Here is an 18,620-nt window from a genome sequence, read left to right on the forward strand (position 1 = left end):
GAACAGAGCGTTAGCTCACGGTCAGAGACAAGAGACCATATGAGGTGGAGTGACGGATACTCACGGGTTTAACAGAACTGGCGTGACTTCCACCCCGGCTGAGAACTTTCAGAGGGAGACGGGTACCAGCGCATCTGCAGGCGAGAGCAACAAGAAAAATTACAGTGAGATCTTTGATACATTGCAGAGGTTTCTTTTATTATAGGAAAGAAGCCTCAATTTGTGGTCCATTACAGAATAAAATTACAATTGAATTTAAACTATGTGCATAACATGCTAATATAATGTACAATTAACTTCATTCGGTGTTAATTTTGGCAGCAATTTTTGATTTAGTCTTAGTTTTCATCTTCAGACGAAAATGCTTATTGGTCTTAGTCACATTTTAGTCATTTTATCTTTCATAGTTTTAGTCTAGTTTTAGTTGACGAAAAGTCATTGCATTTTGTCAACTTTGTCATTACTTCTAGTCAAATTGCAGTTACCGAATTTTGGCATATGTAGCCTAGTCTTTAGACAAAAATATTCATAATTTTTCTCTCTAGGCCAGTTCATTAAGCTTATGAGAAATTTGAATCAAGGTAACAGGCTGTATTGACATTGCAGTCTAGCAGTAGCACTTGTGCAATTCTACATGTCCATTTTCCTTAGTTCAGTGGTTCTTCAATTTTTTAGAGTGCCGTAACCCCTCTTCCAGTTAGACACCTTTTCCATTAAGGGACAATATTTACCCTCTTTAATCGATTTTTCCAGTTTATTTTTTAACTTTATAAAATAAATGATTTAAATAAAACAATTTTCAATAAATATGCAATGATGGTAAAAACTAAGTTATACTTTTAAATATTAAATTAAAATGGGCACTAGGTGGCTGTAAGTTATGAGTGAGTCATCGAGCCATTCATTCAGTAACGAAGCAAGTTGCTGTACTTATGAACGGATCATTGAATCTCACGATTCGTTCAAAGCCACAGATTCGTTGCAAAATACAGCAATAGCCTACTGACAATACAGTTTTAAATGTAGTAGGCCTACATCACTTAATGTTACCCTTTTGTTTGTTGAACTGTTGTATAAAATCAATGTCACATTTGAAATCGTGTGGATATTCGGGAAACATTTCATTCTTGCTCGTATAGGGCTAATATGATCAACATTAAAAACACTGCTGGATATCAGCCTGAATTTTGACAGCAGATTTAGTCTCACAAACAGCGCAAGCGGCTAGTGACAGAAAAAAGACAGACTAAATGACACTTTAATTTAAGTAGAAAATCTCAAATGAAGATCGCTGAACTCTGTTTTTTCAGATCATCCGCGCTTCTTCAGCATGTAGAGAGCTTGAAAAGACCGGGTAGAAAACGTGTTATTTAAACCGAAAATTTTAACTGGGGATTAAATTATTGAAATATGGCAATCGTAAGCATGAACGCTCGCAAACACAGTCTGTAATCAAGGGGGTAATCCATCAGCCGGAAGTTGAAGCCTCGCGGGAGGCGATATTTTTTTTTTCACAGGATGGTAGGGGAAGACTCATGAATATTCATTAGGGAACTCCTGCCTGATTGGTCTTAACCCCAGTGACTGGTAGGTTTAGGGGTGGGGTTTGGGGTAGGTCATCAGACCCCCAGTGACGGGTAGGTATAGGGGCGGGGTTAGGGGGTAGGTCATCAGACCAATCAGGCATGAGTTCCCTAATGAATATTCATGAGTCTTCCACTACCATCCTGTGGAAAAAAAAATATCGCTCGCGGGAGCCGCCATTGTAGCAGAACTTCACCTGCTGTTAGCATTCCATTGACTCCCATTCATTTTGGCGTCACTTTGACAGCGAATAACTTTACATCTGAGGCGTCCAAAGACTTCATTTGTCCATTATATATTTCTAAATAAACACGACAATGTATAAAAGGCTCCATTACTCTGCATCTTACGTTATGGCCCCGTAGAAGCCGTTTTTGTCAAAAACAGGCTAACGATTGTGTCATAACCACGCGACTTTGTCGCACAATAGAGACATTACCGTATAGACAGGAGGAGAAGCTCGCAGGCAATCGGGGGGACGTCCCGTCAAGGGAGAAGCCCATAGATAATGAGTCCATAAAAGCAACGGGACAAAATATTTCAACAACGTTTTTGGGGAATTGGAAATAATTCGGTATGTGGCAAGTGAATACATATGAAGTGATTAACGTTGGCAATTTTCACGCACAGCTACTAGAAGATTTACGTCTGTCAGACAGGTTGCTCACGTCATCAAGCTTAGTTTGAGTCGGTTTGAGTCTGCGCGTCAGGAACGGAAGTGCTAAAAAAATATATATATTCGCTAAAAATGGGCTTCAACTGTCTCAACTGAGTTCCAATGAGATGGCTCGGTCCACTTCTTATACTGTCTATGTCTGTAATGCGTTGTCTTTATTCGACAAAAAGTGGTTTTGGTAAAGTCTTGTTTTTACCGATCAGTCTAGTCTTTTTTCGTCAACGATATTGCATGTGTTGATAGTCACAGTTATCGTTTAATGACGTGGGTGTCGTCTCTCATAGTCTCGTCTTAGTCAGGGGAAAAAAGGTCGTCAACGAACATTTTGTCATAGTTTGTGTTAACGAAATTAACACTGACTTCATTTGAATCAGAAGTTTTATCATTTAGATCTTAAATATCACTTAATCAAATGTAATCATCAGATTGAGAAAATGTTGTGTTTCTCATCATTTCGATGAGTTTACCATTATGATCATCTGAAAAGCATGTTTAACGCTTTTCTTTTATTAATCTTTATGCCTCAAATGAAGCTGATTGAGTGTGAACTTTTGTGCTTGCAGTTTCGATGGTCAAAAGTCTAAGTTTCCAATAGACAGACCACAAATGTCCCATGTCTCAGAATAATTCAATATTAAAGCTTTAAATTTTCGCTTTCATTAGATTCTCAAAAAAAAGGTATCCTCCATGATTCCTGTTCTTTACAACCAAGCACTTGATAAATCACTTCAGAAGTGGGAAGTTTCCAATAGGCAGCGTTATCAATAAGAACATTTTAAAATCTCCAAAAGAACCATATAAAATAAAACTTCTTGATGAACCAAAGTTGCTGCCAACAGCCATTTTATTATTATTATTATTATTATTATTATTAATTACATTAAAAAAATGTAGAGGTCAAATGTAGAGGGGCAAAAACCCAGAAAGAGCAATTTCTACAACAACCTTCATAGTCAAGCTATTTTAGCGGCGCTAATGAACCGATGCAAGCACGAACTGAGCAGGAAACTCTTATCAGGGCATCTATAAACATCTTTCAGCAAGATGACATTAACTCCTTTTCCGTCCTGCCTTCCCAAACCACGCCAAAACACCCACTTCCCCAGCCAAGGGCAAGAGAACGACCACAATCAGCCTGGCACGTCCGCTCCAGCCCTTCGACGACGACGACTTCTGGTCTTCCCACAGTATTTACGAGGTTTGACCAAACGCAGGAGTTACAGCTGTAATCTCACTCCGGCAGGTGTGTGTCAGAAAGGTCTGGAGGAAGAGAAAGCCAAGTGCTCTTTTCTTCCAGCAGTTTAACTGCAGACTTCGTTGCGTCATCCCGGCTACACGCAAACATGCCAAAGGAATTCCATTTCTATTTTCCTTGAGCTGAAAAATGCTGGACGAAGCAGGATATTATCAAGTCATTCTACAATAGGAGTGCCTTTCCATTTATAATGGAACTTCTGCACGCATTTATATTGATATTTATGTAAAGTAATTTAAAAATTAAAAGTGTGTATACACCATATAAAATACATTTGAAACAAATGTAAATTAACCACAATTAACAAACAATAAAAAAGCTATGCTAAGGTCACTTTTGCACAACTTTATATAACGATCTAAATTTAAAAAGGCAACATTTTTTATTTGATTATTTGGAGTCAGTTAATAAACTGTATAGCATATAGCCACCCGTATAGCATATCAAAATGACACAATTCCAAATAAAAATGGCCAAAATAAAACAAACCCACCAATATACGGTCATTTTGGTTAAAAAAAATTAAATAAAAAAAAAGACATTAGAAAGACCCAAATTAAAATGTTGATTGGTAAATGACAACCACCAACCGACATTTGTTTTTTTAGTTTAACTAAATAACTAACAACCAACAAACTGAATAGCAGACCACCGGCTAACCACCAACTGAACACTCAAACTCTTTGAAGGCCCTCAGATTGACACCGGGCAGAGACGTGTTAGCGTGTGGATCCATTAGCACACTCACTGTTTTTCTCACCCAGAGGATGAAACCTTTTACAACCCCTTTGAGATCCAGACAAAACATATAGCACCCACAGCCTTAGCAAAACACCAATGTAAAACATTTCGTTGGGATCGGATCTTAAAAATTAAAAGGCAGATTAAGCATAAATTGAGTTTGTACTGTATGTTAACGGGTTCCTTCATTAAACTTACAAACGACTCAGGAGACTTCAAGTAAAGCTTCTTCATCCATGACCTTTAGCTTTCACTGGGTTGTTGCCATGACAACCACAAAGTCTAGCCATCCAATCAATAAACTTGATCTGTCAAGCACAGTGTCTTCAAAAACAGTCACACTACATTAAACATGTATGCGAACAACGCAAGATTTACAATAAACCGTCACAATGCCTGAGGAGCATCAAACGCTTTCATAATTTTGACCAGTGTAAAACGTATATATGAACTATAAGAGCAGTTAAAGGCAAAGTGTTTGTGGGAGAATTTTTCACATGTGCTGCTTTTAATGGATCAAAAGTGGTTGCACATTGTTTTTTTGGCTAAACTTTAATCGGCACCTCTCTGGGCACAGATTCACTCAGCGACTCACTCAAGTCATAATCCAACCTGAGATGCAATTAAAAACAGCTTTTCTCTGATGTCATCTCTTAGCAACGCTAGCAGGACAAGGAATGGTGTTCTGAGGGATTCTGGGTAATCAGACTTGTCATGTTCAGAGTGGACCCCTGACACCACCTCTGGTTTTGCTGCGTCATGTGACCCAGGGTCAGTTTCCATCAGAGCGCGAGTCAGGGGCATTATGGGAAAGGCAAGCTTGGTTCGGTTAGACTGAACATTTGCTAACGTTTTGAAGCACATGCTACTCTTACTATGGCTGGATGAAATGCATTTAACAAAATGTGCAGTATACGGTACAAAGCTTACGGTGTGGAATAGTGGCTCCCACAATGCAATGCATGGACGATTTTTTTCTGACTCAACTGAACCGAGGACACTTACAATTAAACAAAAAAATAAAAGAAACTGATTGAAAAAAACGAAAAAGATTCACAATAATTTCAAAGTAAGTAAAAGTACAGTAGTATGCAAGACATGAATTGGTACACCCTTAAATCTTGGGCTTTTCCCAGAATCCTTCACAGGAAGGATGCAAACAAATGATTTAAACTATGCAAAAACCAAAATATATAAGTTTTTGGCCTGGTATTAAGATTTTTTTGGTCAATCGGATCACAAGTAGACGAGGGAGACACATTCCTGTTTACATCTGGCGTTTTAAACCGTCTCTTTTGTCCACTTTCAAATACTTCTGTCCTGATTTCTTCGAGGGGAGGGTCTATGGGCGGCAAATGTTTTTTTGTTTTCAGATCTTTCGATCTAACGGACGAAATAAACTCGCGCAATTTATACATGAACATGCTCTGAGACAGAGCAGCAGCTTTTGTTTCTGCTCTGAAAGCCACAAGACCAGCCGAACGCTGCGAGTGTGTTAGAAATCAGGAATGGTGAGAACTTTGTGCTTAGTACACTTTTCATCTTCAAACCAAACTTGGTTTTTAGCCGACAGTTTAAATCCCGTCTGTCTAGCTTCCCATAATGTTTACACATAAGGTCAGTAGATGTCTTTTGTGGCTGTTTTAACATTCGACCACATCAAAGCTTCCGATTCAAAGCTTCCGATTCAAAGCTTCCGATTCAAAGCTTCCGATTCAAAGCTTCCGATTCAAAGCTTCCGATTCAAAGCTTCCGATTCAAAGCTTCCGATTCAAAGCTTCCGATTCAAAGCTTCCGATTCAAAGCTTCCGATTCAAAGCTTCCGATTCAAAGCTTCCGATTCAAAGCTTCCGATTCAAAGCTTCCGATTCAAAGCTTCCGATTCAAAGCTTCCGATTCAAAGCTTCCGATTCAAAGCTTCCGATTCAAAGCTTCCGATTCAAAGCTTCCGATTCAAAGCTTCCGATTCAAAGCTTCCGATTCAAAGCTTCCGATTCAAAGCTTCCGATTCAAAGCTTCCGATTCAAAGCTTCCGATTCAAAGCTTCCGATTCAAAGCTTCCGATTCAAAGCTTCCGATTCAAAGCTTCCGATTCAAAGCTTCCGATTCAAAGCTTCCGATTCAAAGCTTCCGATTCAAAGCTTCCGATTCAAAGCTTCCGATTCAAAGCTTCCGATTCAAAGCTTCCGATTCAAAGCTTCCGATTCAAAGCTTCCGATTCAAAGCTTCCGATTCAAAGCTTCCGATTCAAAGCTTCCGATTCAAAGCTTCCGATTCAAAGCTTCCGATTCAAAGCTTCCGATTCAAAGCTTCCGATTCAAAGCTTCCGATTCAAAGCTTCCGATTCAAAGCTTCCGATTCAAAGCTTCCGATTCAAAGCTTCCGATTCAAAGCTTCCGATTCAAAGCTTCCGATTCAAAGCTTCCGATTCAAAGCTTCCGATTCAAAGCTTCCGATTCAAAGCTTCCGATTCAAAGCTTCCGATTCAAAGCTTCCGATTCAAAGCTTCCGATTCAAAGCTTCCGATTCAAAGCTTCCGATTCAAAGCTTCCGATTCAAAGCTTCCGATTCAAAGCTTCCGATTCAAAGCTTCCGATTCAAAGCTTCCGATTCAAAGCTTCCGATTCAAAGCTTCCGATTCAAAGCTTCCGATTCAAAGCTTCCGATTCAAAGCTTCCGATTCAAAGCTTCCGATTCAAAGCTTCCGATTCAAAGCTTCCGATTCAAAGCTTCCGATTCAAAGCTTCCGATTCAAAGCTTCCGATTCAAAGCTTCCGATTCAAAGCTTCCGATTCAAAGCTTCCGATTCAAAGCTTCCGATTCAAAGCTTCCGATTCAAAGCTTCCGATTCAAAGCTTCCGATTCAAAGCTTCCGATTCAAAGCTTCCGATTCAAAGCTTCCGATTCAAAGCTTCCGATTCAAAGCTTCCGATTCAAAGCTTCCGATTCAAAGCTTCCGATTCAAAGCTTCCGATTCAAAGCTTCCGATTCAAAGCTTCCGATTCAAAGCTTCCGATTCAAAGCTTCCGATTCAAAGCTTCCGATTCAAAGCTTCCGATTCAAAGCTTCCGATTCAAAGCTTCCGATTCAAAGCTTCCGATTCAAAGCTTCCGATTCAAAGCTTCCGATTCAAAGCTTCCGATTCAAAGCTTCCGATTCAAAGCTTCCGATTCAAAGCTTCCGATTCAAAGCTTCCGATTCAAAGCTTCCGATTCAAAGCTTCCGATTCAAAGCTTCCGATTCAAAGCTTCCGATTCAAAGCTTCCGATTCAAAGCTTCCGATTCAAAGCTTCCGATTCAAAGCTTCCGATTCAAAGCTTCCGATTCAAAGCTTCCGATTCAAAGCTTCCGATTCAAAGCTTCCGATTCAAAGCTTCCGATTCAAAGCTTCCGATTCAAAGCTTCCGATTCAAAGCTTCCGATTCAAAGCTTCCGATTCAAAGCTTCCGATTCAAAGCTTCCGATTCAAAGCTTCCGATTCAAAGCTTCCGATTCAAAGCTTCCGATTCAAAGCTTCCGATTCAAAGCTTCCGATTCAAAGCTTCCGATTCAAAGCTTCCGATTCAAAGCTTCCGATTCAAAGCTTCCGATTCAAAGCTTCCGATTCAAAGCTTCCGATTCAAAGCTTCCGATTCAAAGCTTCCGATTCAAAGCTTCCGATTCAAAGCTTCCGATTCAAAGCTTCCGATTCAAAGCTTCCGATTCAAAGCTTCCGATTCAAAGCTTCCGATTCAAAGCTTCCGATTCAAAGCTTCCGATTCAAAGCTTCCGATTCAAAGCTTCCGATTCAAAGCTTCCGATTCAAAGCTTCCGACCCTTAAAACTTGGCCTTTACCCACAATCCTTTACACAAGTATTGGGATATATCAACAAAATGTGAGAACTGTGTAGTCACTAACTCCATATTTAGAAGTACAAAAAAAACTTGGAACTGAATCCCCGTTTGTGTTTTCAAAATACAAAAGCACAATGATTTGCAACAAACTAATGTAAGAAATTTTCAAGAGGTGTTGGCAATGTCACATTGGACAGAAAAACCCCTAAAAGCAAAGACACAGTGATAGTCATAGAAAAGGGGAACACACCGGCTGGTCCCTCACCTGGGCGTGCAGGGCGGCAGCGGCAGCAGCAGCGGCGGGATAGGTGAAGGCGGCGTGAGGCAGGCCTGGGGTCAGTTCAGTGGTGTAGAGAGGATACGGAGCCCACGCCTCAGGAGACGCAGGGATCAGTGCTGCCCCCGTCAGGTCATCTACAGAATCACACACACATCTGAGCGTCACATACAGAACCAAACGCCAGGAGCGGAAGAACTTCAAGAGACCCGTTACAGCACCCAAAATATACACTACCATTCAAAAACATTAGAATAAAATAATGCTTTTCTTCAACAAGGACACATTAAACTGAGTCAAAGAAAAAAAAGTTACAAAACACTCCCAATTCATCTGAATCACAGACATTGATGGCGAATCAACGCCATGTTCTGCTGGGTGGGCAGGGCGCAAGCGCCGTAGTTTACTCACATGGGTCTCGAGCGATGAAATGTGCACCAAGAGCCGGGTGCAGGTTGGACGGGTTTGGCGTGGCCATCAGTTTACTCTTCGCCATCTTTGTGTTGGCTTTTGCAAACTCCAGACGAAGCGTCTGAGGACTCTCTGGGTCAAAGCGGATGCCCTGAGAACAGATTATAAGTGTTGACCGAATACGGTCTAATTACTCAATCAGTTTTTGCACAAAACAGGGGTGTCCAATCCTGCTCCTGGAGGGCCACAGTCCTGCAGAGTTCAGCTACAACCCAAGTTAAACACCTGAACCAGCTGATCAAGGTCTTACTAATCATACTCCTGCCTTGAGTTTTCTTGTGTTGAGGCATGTCAGAGCTAAACTCTACAGGACAGTGTTTGGACACCTCTGATATAACAGAACATCAGGTTTCCCTCTGCAGCACAAGTGCACTGATTCCCAGAGCAATCCACATCCAGCCCGAAACACATGACGTCATGGAACTTTTCTTCGAGACCAACATGTGTACGCTAGAGAAACTTTCCCCCCCGTAGAGAAGAGCAGCATCTGAGTCAGACTTTTAAAAGCAAAGTTTGGAGGACATAAAGCACAGTGTCTTATAAATAATTAAAAGTTGCCATCGCTTCAGCTTACTGACGGACCAATGATTACTTACGTTCAAGGCATTCTTGGCCGCTTCAGCCCCAGACCGGCTGTCAAACGTGACAAACCCCACAGGCTAGACAACGGAAAGAAACGCATCAGATGGACAGACGCACAGACAGAGGTAGACAAAATTAGCTTTTCCAATCAACACACGTGAAGTAGAAAACAGATCTCCTTAAAATGTACAGTCATACTGCATTTCACCCCAAAAAACAAGGGGAAAAGAGTTTAAAAATATGATTGTATTGAAATATTAAAATATAATAATTTGAATATATTAAAATACAATTAAAAACTTAAACCCAATTTTAGGACCAAGATTTTATGAGAATTGAGCGTTTTCTCCTAAATTACATCATGTCCATTGAGGATTATATTTTATCCTAAATTTTCTTCAGAAATATTTTATACATTAACGCATACTTTATTCACACCAATATTTTACATGCCCTGTTTTTTTCAGTTTGCTTGAAATTGCCTTTATGCCTCTTATAGTTTTTCAATGTCCGCTTTTTAAAGTAGTCTCATGAGCTCAAAATAATGTTCAAAAAAAAAGTGTTACTCAAGATTATCTTTATTACATTTCAACAATCTAAATACCTTAGAAATAGATTGTGTAAATGTAATTTTCAAATAAGAAAATATTTCACTTTATTAATGTGCGCAAAAATTCTGTTACCCATGTTATTTTTGTTTTGTTTTTATGGAGTGTTTGGTTAATCCAAAAACCATTTGACCATCATGTAATGTCATTTTACTTCTGCGGCAGATATTTTGAACATTATGGTAATGTCCTCCTAATGTGTTCTAGATTTCATCTCCAATGACATTGTCAAGTAGTATTTAAGTTTAAATTATGGTTTGCAATATTTATGACTTTCAAATAAATAAAATGTGAGGTTAACCTGATCAAGAAAATAACATTTGGTTGGGCAGACAAGGCCTGCCATTGAAATTATGAGGCAAAAATGGTGAAATTGTCAACTATGTTACCAGTTAACCAATCATATTTTTTTGTACATTAAATATCTAGACTGCAGCCTTTGATATTTCATTAAATATCTAGACTGCAGCTTTTAATATTTCAGAGTAGTTTACATCCACATGGACTGGAGTTTTTCATGACACTCTCAAAAAAAAAAAGTATTTTAAAATTCACCTCTTTTTTTGGTAAAATCAAAATAGTGTTTAATGATTGAACTCTGAAACTAGTAAAGTATATAAAGTGAAACCAATAGTTCTGCGCTATTTTGCTCTGCACTATTTTGCTGATGTGAAATGTACCCTAAATAATATTTATTAATACACTTTTTAATGTTTACACATTTATGTAAACAATTTAAATATGATTTATTTTTTTGGTTTACATTTATGCTTATTAAATTTACACATCATTGGAGGGGAAATAGTTTCAACTTTACCTGTTTTGAGGTCAATTTTATGAGAGATCCTTCATATCCCTGTTTGATAAAAAGGACAAATTCAGAATTAATTTGACAACTTAAAATCAATTCTCAATTAAAATCAGTCAAATAAAGAGGACTTAGTAAACTTCCAGCTTTTCCCGCTCAGGCAGACGCGTCTTACCTTGAAGGGTCTGAACAGCAGGTAAAGCTCACGTGGTTTGATGTCGACAGGCAGCCCGCTGACAAAGAGTGTTCGTACCTAGAACAGGGAAATGCCTAAATGACATGACAGATACACAGAACGCCATGACCTCTGAGCTATGAGTGCTGTGCAATGTATGGTCTTAGAAATGTGCACCTGAAAAGGAATAAAAATAGGAATTGTTTAGAACTACCTTTGAATGTCTCGCTCCCTTCCTATTGTGTTAGAGTCTCCCCGCTTGTCTGCAGAGTTTGCTATTAGAGACTAAATGTGTTCAGATCAAAATCATGAGATTGTGTTAGTTTAGTGAGCAGAAGTGTGTGCGTGGTGATCAAGTGTGTGTGACCCTAAGCATGGAGGCAGAGACTTCTGGAGGCCACGGACAGCATTATTGCTCCAATGTGAGTGGAAGGTAGAAAATCTAATTTTACTCGGCAAATTAACAGGATGGATCAAATATTACAGTGAACAAAGAGAGAGCAAAGGGCAATCAAATAAAGAAAAGAAAAAAGTTAATTGAAGAATGAACATGGCTAAGAGAAACTCGACCTCAATTCCTAGAACACATTTTATCCAACAAATTAAAAGTAAGTATCACAGATTCTAGAGTTACCCAAAAAGCAACGAGCATTTAAAAACAGATGTAGCAACTCTATACAGATCTAGAGGGCAGAGGAGAAAGATTGGATGAAGGACACAGTGTGCTATGACCTTTTACGGAAAAGAGGGAGAACTTTGGTTCAGGCTGACCCATCACATTCTCCAAACGCTTCAGAGGTGAACCGACTCAATCTGAAACACACTGGGTTTTGGCTCAGTCTCACAAAAACATGTCCAGGACCAAAATAAAATGAAGATTTTTTTTTTTTTTTCATCATTGTGACATTAACAATTTCCCCACAAAGGTTTCAGTTTGTTAAATGTTTAAATAATTTATTATTTTATAATGACCCAGACATGTTTAGGAAGAAAGAGTCACCTTTTTATCCTGCACTAACTACAAAAAAGAAAAAAACAGCAACAAGTTTCTTTTGGACAAGCGCCATGATAATACCATGATGTTATGGACATACAGTATGATAGTAACATGGTATTCTTGAAGTATCATAACTGCCATGGTACAAGAATATATAGTACCAATTGAGCACCATGGTACCACCAATAAAACCTAAAAACAGTGTTTTGATGCTTTGTGCTAAAACAGCAAAGCATCAGAGTGTATAACTGGACACATGTCCAACGTCCAGATTCCTCTACACACTTTTCCACCAATACATCATCCACTGGAAAGCCATCATTTCCTGACCGGCTCAGAGGAGCGAGTGGTGGAACGGCTGCAGGCGAGAACGCTCTCAGAGTTCAGTTCAAAAACCCTCGGCATAAACTTTGACTATCCTCAATGTTCCTGAAACATGAGCATCAGTGCTCAAACACTGCCAACAGCTGAGGGGAAATAAACAACAGGAAGTTAATCAAAAAGGAATAAACACACCACAAATAAGGGACAATGTGCCACACTTAAGCAAAATAAACAGTTGATTTAGTTGGCGGTCAGAAAAACGGGACAGAAACAAAAGGCATATATGGGGGACGTGAGCGACTGGGTCGAAGCACAGAGGGAGGAAACCCCTGTCCGAATTATTGCAGGTTCAGGCTTGAACACAATGAACAATCTGAACGCGCCACACCAAACGCACTGACCCAATGCTACCCAGTAACAATGACAGGACGCAACTCCCAGCCCAAACCCTGAACGAGAGTCCAGCTTAAACTACAGGAACATTTACACACAAATCCTCACTTCTCAGTAGAACATTTAAGAAAAAGAAAAAAACAGCTCAAGTCTGATATTTTCTGACAGGGAGTGTTTGCAAACAGCATTGTAAGGTCTTGTAAGTGAAAGACTGAACTGCAGGAAATGCCTTTACAAGAGGTCAGAGGTGACATCTAGACCGGACCCAAACACTCAGTGGAGAAACTAGTTTAGAATGTCAGTAGAAAAAAAAAAAGTTTCTATACAGAATATGCAAGGCTTCCATTCAGACCGAGTTGTTTATTTCACTCAATTTACTGCAAGTGGTACATTACTTCAATATAATTTTATGTAAAGGCCAAATTAAAGACAAGCGGCCAAAAAAAAAAGCATATTAAATTATGAAATAAATGGAAGTTGTGTCTCAAGTAAATAAAAAAGAATACCTCCATCGGAAGTCAAAGATGACCGGAAACAAACAAAAAGAACAGAAATTACAATATATTATACCAAAAAATAATACATTACACTATAATACATTTGTAATTCCGATCTCAAGACTTCAAAAGGTAGTCTTGTTGGGTCTCAAATTTTCACTTTATGCAAATTAATCAGTTTGTCAAAAAAAAAAAGTTTAACAATAACTGACAATACTACACTGCGACAGCCAAATTTAATTAGATTAAATTACATTAAAAGCACTAAAAGGGAAAATTCTAAAAAGATACATTGTGTCTTTTAGACACACGTTCAATATACGTCACACTGTTTGCGCGTGTTGAGAATGCTGGGAGAAAAAGGACAGAAAAACTTCTACACCCACTGGAGTATTTATTCGCTTTTTAAATCTGCCATTACACTTTATCCAGTCACACAAGAGAGTGTGTCTCATCAGGTGAGTCTCATATTTCAATGCCAACTTTAAGATTAATCATCAACAGACTCCACATTCCTCTTAAACTCCCTCTCAAGCTTTTCCTCAGCAAACGTTTTTCCTCAAACCGCAACAAACATGCCTCTGAAACGCATTTAAAGCGAGTTTTAAAACATGTCAAACGCCAAAAGAGTTTCCACAGTCATCCGCCGGCAGAAGCTTGAACTTCACGGAATGAAGTTTATGTTTACTAAAAGAGTATATTTCTCTTACCTCCTCTTCTAATGAAACACTGGTGTTCGTCTCTGAATCTGACTTCAGACTCATTGTGTAACTTTAACGCTTCTTTGTGCCAGAAAAATAAAAAATCAGTTTTCCCTGTCGGTGATTTTGTCCCTGGTGTGCCTTAAAGTTGCAGAAGAGAATCTCGTGTCGTTTGTGCCCAGTGAAGCCGTGAGTTAAAGCCACAATCCGAAAGTAAAGGTGAGAGGTGCTCTGTGAGGGTGACAGAAGGGAAAGGAGGTGATTTTTTGAGTTTTTCCCCCCCTTCGCTCACATCAAGCTCGTTTGAGTTGAAGTGGAAAGAAAGGAGAAAAGAGGAACCGTTGGTAGATTTAAAGCTGAAGTTGTGCGTCTGCTCCTCTGTCCTATTAGCGGATCAATCATGTTAAATGCGCGCACCCGTGCCTCAGATGGGACTCAGCTGCGCGAGGCCCGGCCCACTTTACCACCACCATCATCAACATATCTAACCCCTCCTTTACATCCATGCCTGCCTCTGTATCTCTAACCCTGCCTACATGATGGCTGTTTCCGAAACCAAGGAGGTCTATATTAACTAGAGAACCATTTATCTCAATGACCCCAAGTACGCCAATCTGCCATCTTTGCTCATCAGCGTTGAGTTCTGCAGCCAGACTGTTTTGAGCCAATCACTTGAGGCGTATATATGTCATGTGACTACACATTCTGGAGCAGGAAAATGAGAGGTTTTTTTTTTTTGGCTGATGGTACCAGAAAAACAACCCTTCACTTGCGACTAAAAGTGCAAGTGCTGGTAAAATCAGTGCTGGTAAAGTCAGAATGTGGCTACTTTTAAATAGACGTCAATGGAAAAGTACGTTTTTAGGGCCCGAGCACTGATGGTGTGAGGACCCTATTGGAATTGCTCTGTTTATTTAAATATATTTTTGCATGACAGCACCTCCAAAGGAAACTCATTTCAGACCAGCTTGCAAAACATCGTGCCTAATGATCTAAAATTGATTCAAGCCTATATGTTGTCATCTTTATATAATTTAATATATAATCTCTTATTCTTCAAATAATAATTTTATTTAAATAATTTCATTAATATATATAAATATATGTATATATTTTATTAATTTATCAGTATAATATATCAATATTTAAGATAAATATGACTTGAGTCATTTAAAAAAAAAAAAAAAAAAAAAATATATATATATATATATATATATATATTTATGGATAATAATTCACTTCTACCCAGTGTTATTTTAGTATCATTGACTATATGCTATTATTTATTATATTACTATTAGTATTTTTAATTAGATTTTATTTTTGTATTTTATTTTTCACTTTAATTTTAGTTCAAGTTAAAGTAATTTTGTTTTGTGTTTTTGTCATTTTATATTTTATAATATATATATATATATATATATATCATTATATATATTTAAATATGTCTATATAGTTTTTATTCATTTTTATTTATTAGATTTAGTTTATTTAAATTTATTTATACTGTACTTCAAGGTAAATTAAATGAAAATGAGCAATATTACCTTGACAACTAGCTAAAATAAAATAATTTTAATTTTTAATTTAACGTTTATTTAGTAACAAAAATATTTCTTTATAGTTTTAGTTAACAACAATAACGCTGTTAAACACGGCTTCTATCAACCAGTCCATGCCAGCGTGTCTGACCCTTCCTTAATATCAATTGTTGTGCTCACTTCACTCTATAACTAAAATCATATCATCTAATCCTGCATATTTCTCTGATGTTATACAGTATATCTTTACATAAACATATCTAAACCTGCAGATCATTTAACTCTTTACATGTAATCCATAGGGCCCATAACAGCATTTTATGGGTGGACCCCCTCTCCCTCGGCCCCAATGGGAGACGATACCTGAGAGGACCTGGTGGGTCCCTAACCCTTTTCATTTGAATGTGTGTGTGTGTGTGTGTGTGTGTGTGTGTGTGTGTGTGTGTGTGTGTGTGTGTGTGTGTGTGTGTGTGTGTGTGTGTGTGTGTGTGTGTGTGTGTGTGTGTGTGTGTGTGTGTGTGTTTCCTTGAATATAAAGTGAGACAGAATCAACTTCACACACATTTTAACTGGCTGATCTATTGCTCTGGTCTTTGGCTCATGTTACCAAAATTAAGTGAATTTGTTCTGTCTACACGTGACATTGATATATACAGGTTACACAAATTTAGTTTCTGATTAAGTATTCCACATTGCCTTTTATGTAAATATCCTCTGAGGCCTGGCCTGCGAGATCTCACGGCTGTCCTGTGACGTGCTTGGCTCGGTCTCGTGACACTCTTGATTTCCCGCGCATGTTTTATGGTAAATGTGCTTGAGTGTGAAACATTTATCATCCTGTTAAAGCATTTACCAGAAACTTGTGTAAAGGCAGACAGACAAAAACAGAAGAACAAATTCATCTGGTTACACATACTTTTTTACAAAGCTTTTTCCTTATTTATCTTTAATTAAAGCTCCTTCGTTTACTGTGATTTCAGAGCTTCTTTGCACAAAATCAAATATAGATTGTAAAACAACTTCAAGATTTTCCTCTGATAATTTACTGTAGCATTTTGTCTGTGAATATTATATTACCTTTATTTAAACACTACAGTATTAACTTTATGTATGTACTTCTATAAATATCCTAATAATAAGAGATAAGAGCGTTAAATAAATAAAATAAATATTACATCAATAATTATATAATGGTGCATGATAATTTATAATAATATTAATCGGAATATATTACTATTATTAATTTTTTTTAAAGTATATATATTTTATTAATTATATTATATTTATTACATTATTATGAAATACATTCATTGTTATTTTACCATTATTGGCCATAGACTAGATTAAGGTCAGCTGGTTCTTTTTGAGCATCTGATCTGTAATATCTGATCTACAGATGTTGTGATTCATTGGTCAGAGGACAGTGTTTTTTAGTCTGTGATTCAACTAGGCTTCTATGTACACAAGCAGAGATGAAGTCAGTTTCCGCCTAAGCCGTTGCAGTGTGTGTGTGTGTGTGTGTGTGTGTGTGTTAATGCAGACTGTGTGTGCAGGAATGACTGGTTTCCTGACTTTGTACTGGAACACAATTACTCTGAGAGCAGAAACCGGAGGCCTTAACAATCATTTACCTGCTTACTGCTTAACTCAAGCAATCTCTGAACTTCCTAGTTCATATTTAAAGAGGAAAAGATGCCACAGTATCAGCAGTTTACACCTTCAATCACTGATATTCTGATATGATTTTACTGTATTGAAAATTGTTGTAGTATTATAGCTGTAGTGTAGGCCTATTTATTTACAATCCCTCCTCCATCTACAGAATATTTACATGTACCATTTCTGTAATGAAATGCATTTAAGAAATTGCACAGTCCAGTCAGTTTTGGTTGTAAAAGTATTTATTTATTGCTTTATTTTTCCATTGTTAAGTTTAGCAAGTTCTAACTATTCGTGAGCATTGCTAAAAGGGTTTGAGCCACTGATTAACATATGACTCATAAATGCACACTCATGTTTTAGGATTTCAGGGAGTTTTTTATGTAGAAAGGGTCTCTTATTTTTAGATTTTATGCACATCTTGCCGTTTCCATTTAGTGTGTTTATTTAATACGATATCCCAAAACGCGCGTTAAAAATCGGTGGATGGAAACATAGCTATTGACAGTTAACAGGCTAAAGAATGCTATAAATTACATAATCAAATAATATTTTTGTCATTTGTATATTTGATTAATTTCCCCGTCATTTATTGTAATGTCTGTGCTGCTTTGCACTAAAATAGTTATAAAACAACTTGAACAACAACTTCCTCTAAAATAGCATTTTGTCAGTAAATATTAAAGTATTTACTTCTGTGAATATCATGAGACCGAATGTTTTAAATACACTGCCCAGCCATATATGATATAAATAAACGTTGTGATGTTATTCCCATCAGGAGATGCATCAATTAAAAAAAATAAAAAAATTGTATTGACAATGCAAGAGTCCAGCATTGAGTAAAGTCTCCTCCAGCACATCCCAAAGACTTTCAGTGAATTTAAGATCTGGACTCAGAGACGATTCATGTGTGAAAATGATTCTTCATGCTCCTCACAACCATTCTTTCACAGTTTGAGCCTGAGGAATCTTGATATTGTCATCCTGGAATATGATGAGGATGTGTCTTCCTACATGGCTGTTTATGAAATGAAAAGCTACACACTCTATCAATTAGGTTTAGAAGAACTGTCGCCAAACATATAACATGCACATATAACATGCTAGAAACATAATAATCACTGCAATAATGATCCAATCATAGAGTCTTAAGCATTTGACTATTTAGATCCAAACAGCGAATCTTTTCTGGCCGGGCAGTGTTTAGGCACAAAACTGTAGTTGTTTGGTTCGTCTCTCCTCAGTCTGCAAATGTCTATTTTATTTCTATAGATATCAGATAAACACTCTAATTAGTAGAGGGCGTTTCTTTTACCCTGTAGAGTCCCAGTGGGGGAGCACCCTGCCCCCTTCGTAATCGAGAGATAAACACGTCTCCACCTCGCTATCAGACACGAGCGGTATAAATAACAACCCCTAACATTCTTCATCGCCGCCGAGATAACAGCAAGAGGACCTAAATGAGAGCACTCAAACCACACTTAGTGTTTAGA

At 37.9% G+C, this 18,620-nt stretch overlaps 1 protein-coding gene and 1 long non-coding RNA gene across 8 annotated transcripts in view; one reads left to right on the plus strand and one right to left on the minus strand.

Moving 5' to 3' along the window:
* The window catches only part of rbpms2a (RNA binding protein, mRNA processing factor 2a), a 50,102-nt gene that overhangs the window by 974 nt on the left and 30,508 nt on the right, over positions 1–18,620 (minus strand). The window contains exons 1-7 of one of the 5 annotated variants that reach the window (XM_077210168.1): positions 13,934–14,571; positions 11,013–11,090; positions 10,847–10,885; positions 9,436–9,498; positions 8,780–8,930; positions 8,357–8,505; positions 65–134 (exon numbers count right to left, since the gene is read on the minus strand). In XM_077210168.1, coding sequence (XP_077066283.1) covers positions 69–134; positions 8,357–8,505; positions 8,780–8,930; positions 9,436–9,498; positions 10,847–10,885; positions 11,013–11,090; positions 13,934–13,987 — 600 coding nt within the window. In that variant the 5' untranslated portion in view covers positions 13,988–14,571 and the 3' untranslated portion in view covers positions 65–68. The other 4 variants (XM_077210167.1, XM_077210170.1, XM_077210169.1 and 1 more) reach the window with 4 other exon arrangements.
* Positions 15,766–18,620, plus strand: part of LOC143720603 (uncharacterized) — a 20,028-nt gene continuing 17,173 nt past the window's right edge. For all 3 annotated transcript variants that reach the window (XR_013196600.1, XR_013196602.1, XR_013196601.1), the window contains exon 1: positions 15,766–15,841. This is a non-coding gene — a long non-coding RNA (uncharacterized LOC143720603). The remainder of the gene's footprint in view (positions 15,842–18,620) is intronic.

The sequence above is a fragment of the Siphateles boraxobius genome, unplaced genomic scaffold (assembly GCF_051911475.1).
Source record: "Siphateles boraxobius isolate OS27281-9 unplaced genomic scaffold, OSU_SipBor_1 65, whole genome shotgun sequence".
Lineage (NCBI taxonomy): Eukaryota > Metazoa > Chordata > Actinopteri > Cypriniformes > Leuciscidae > Siphateles > Siphateles boraxobius.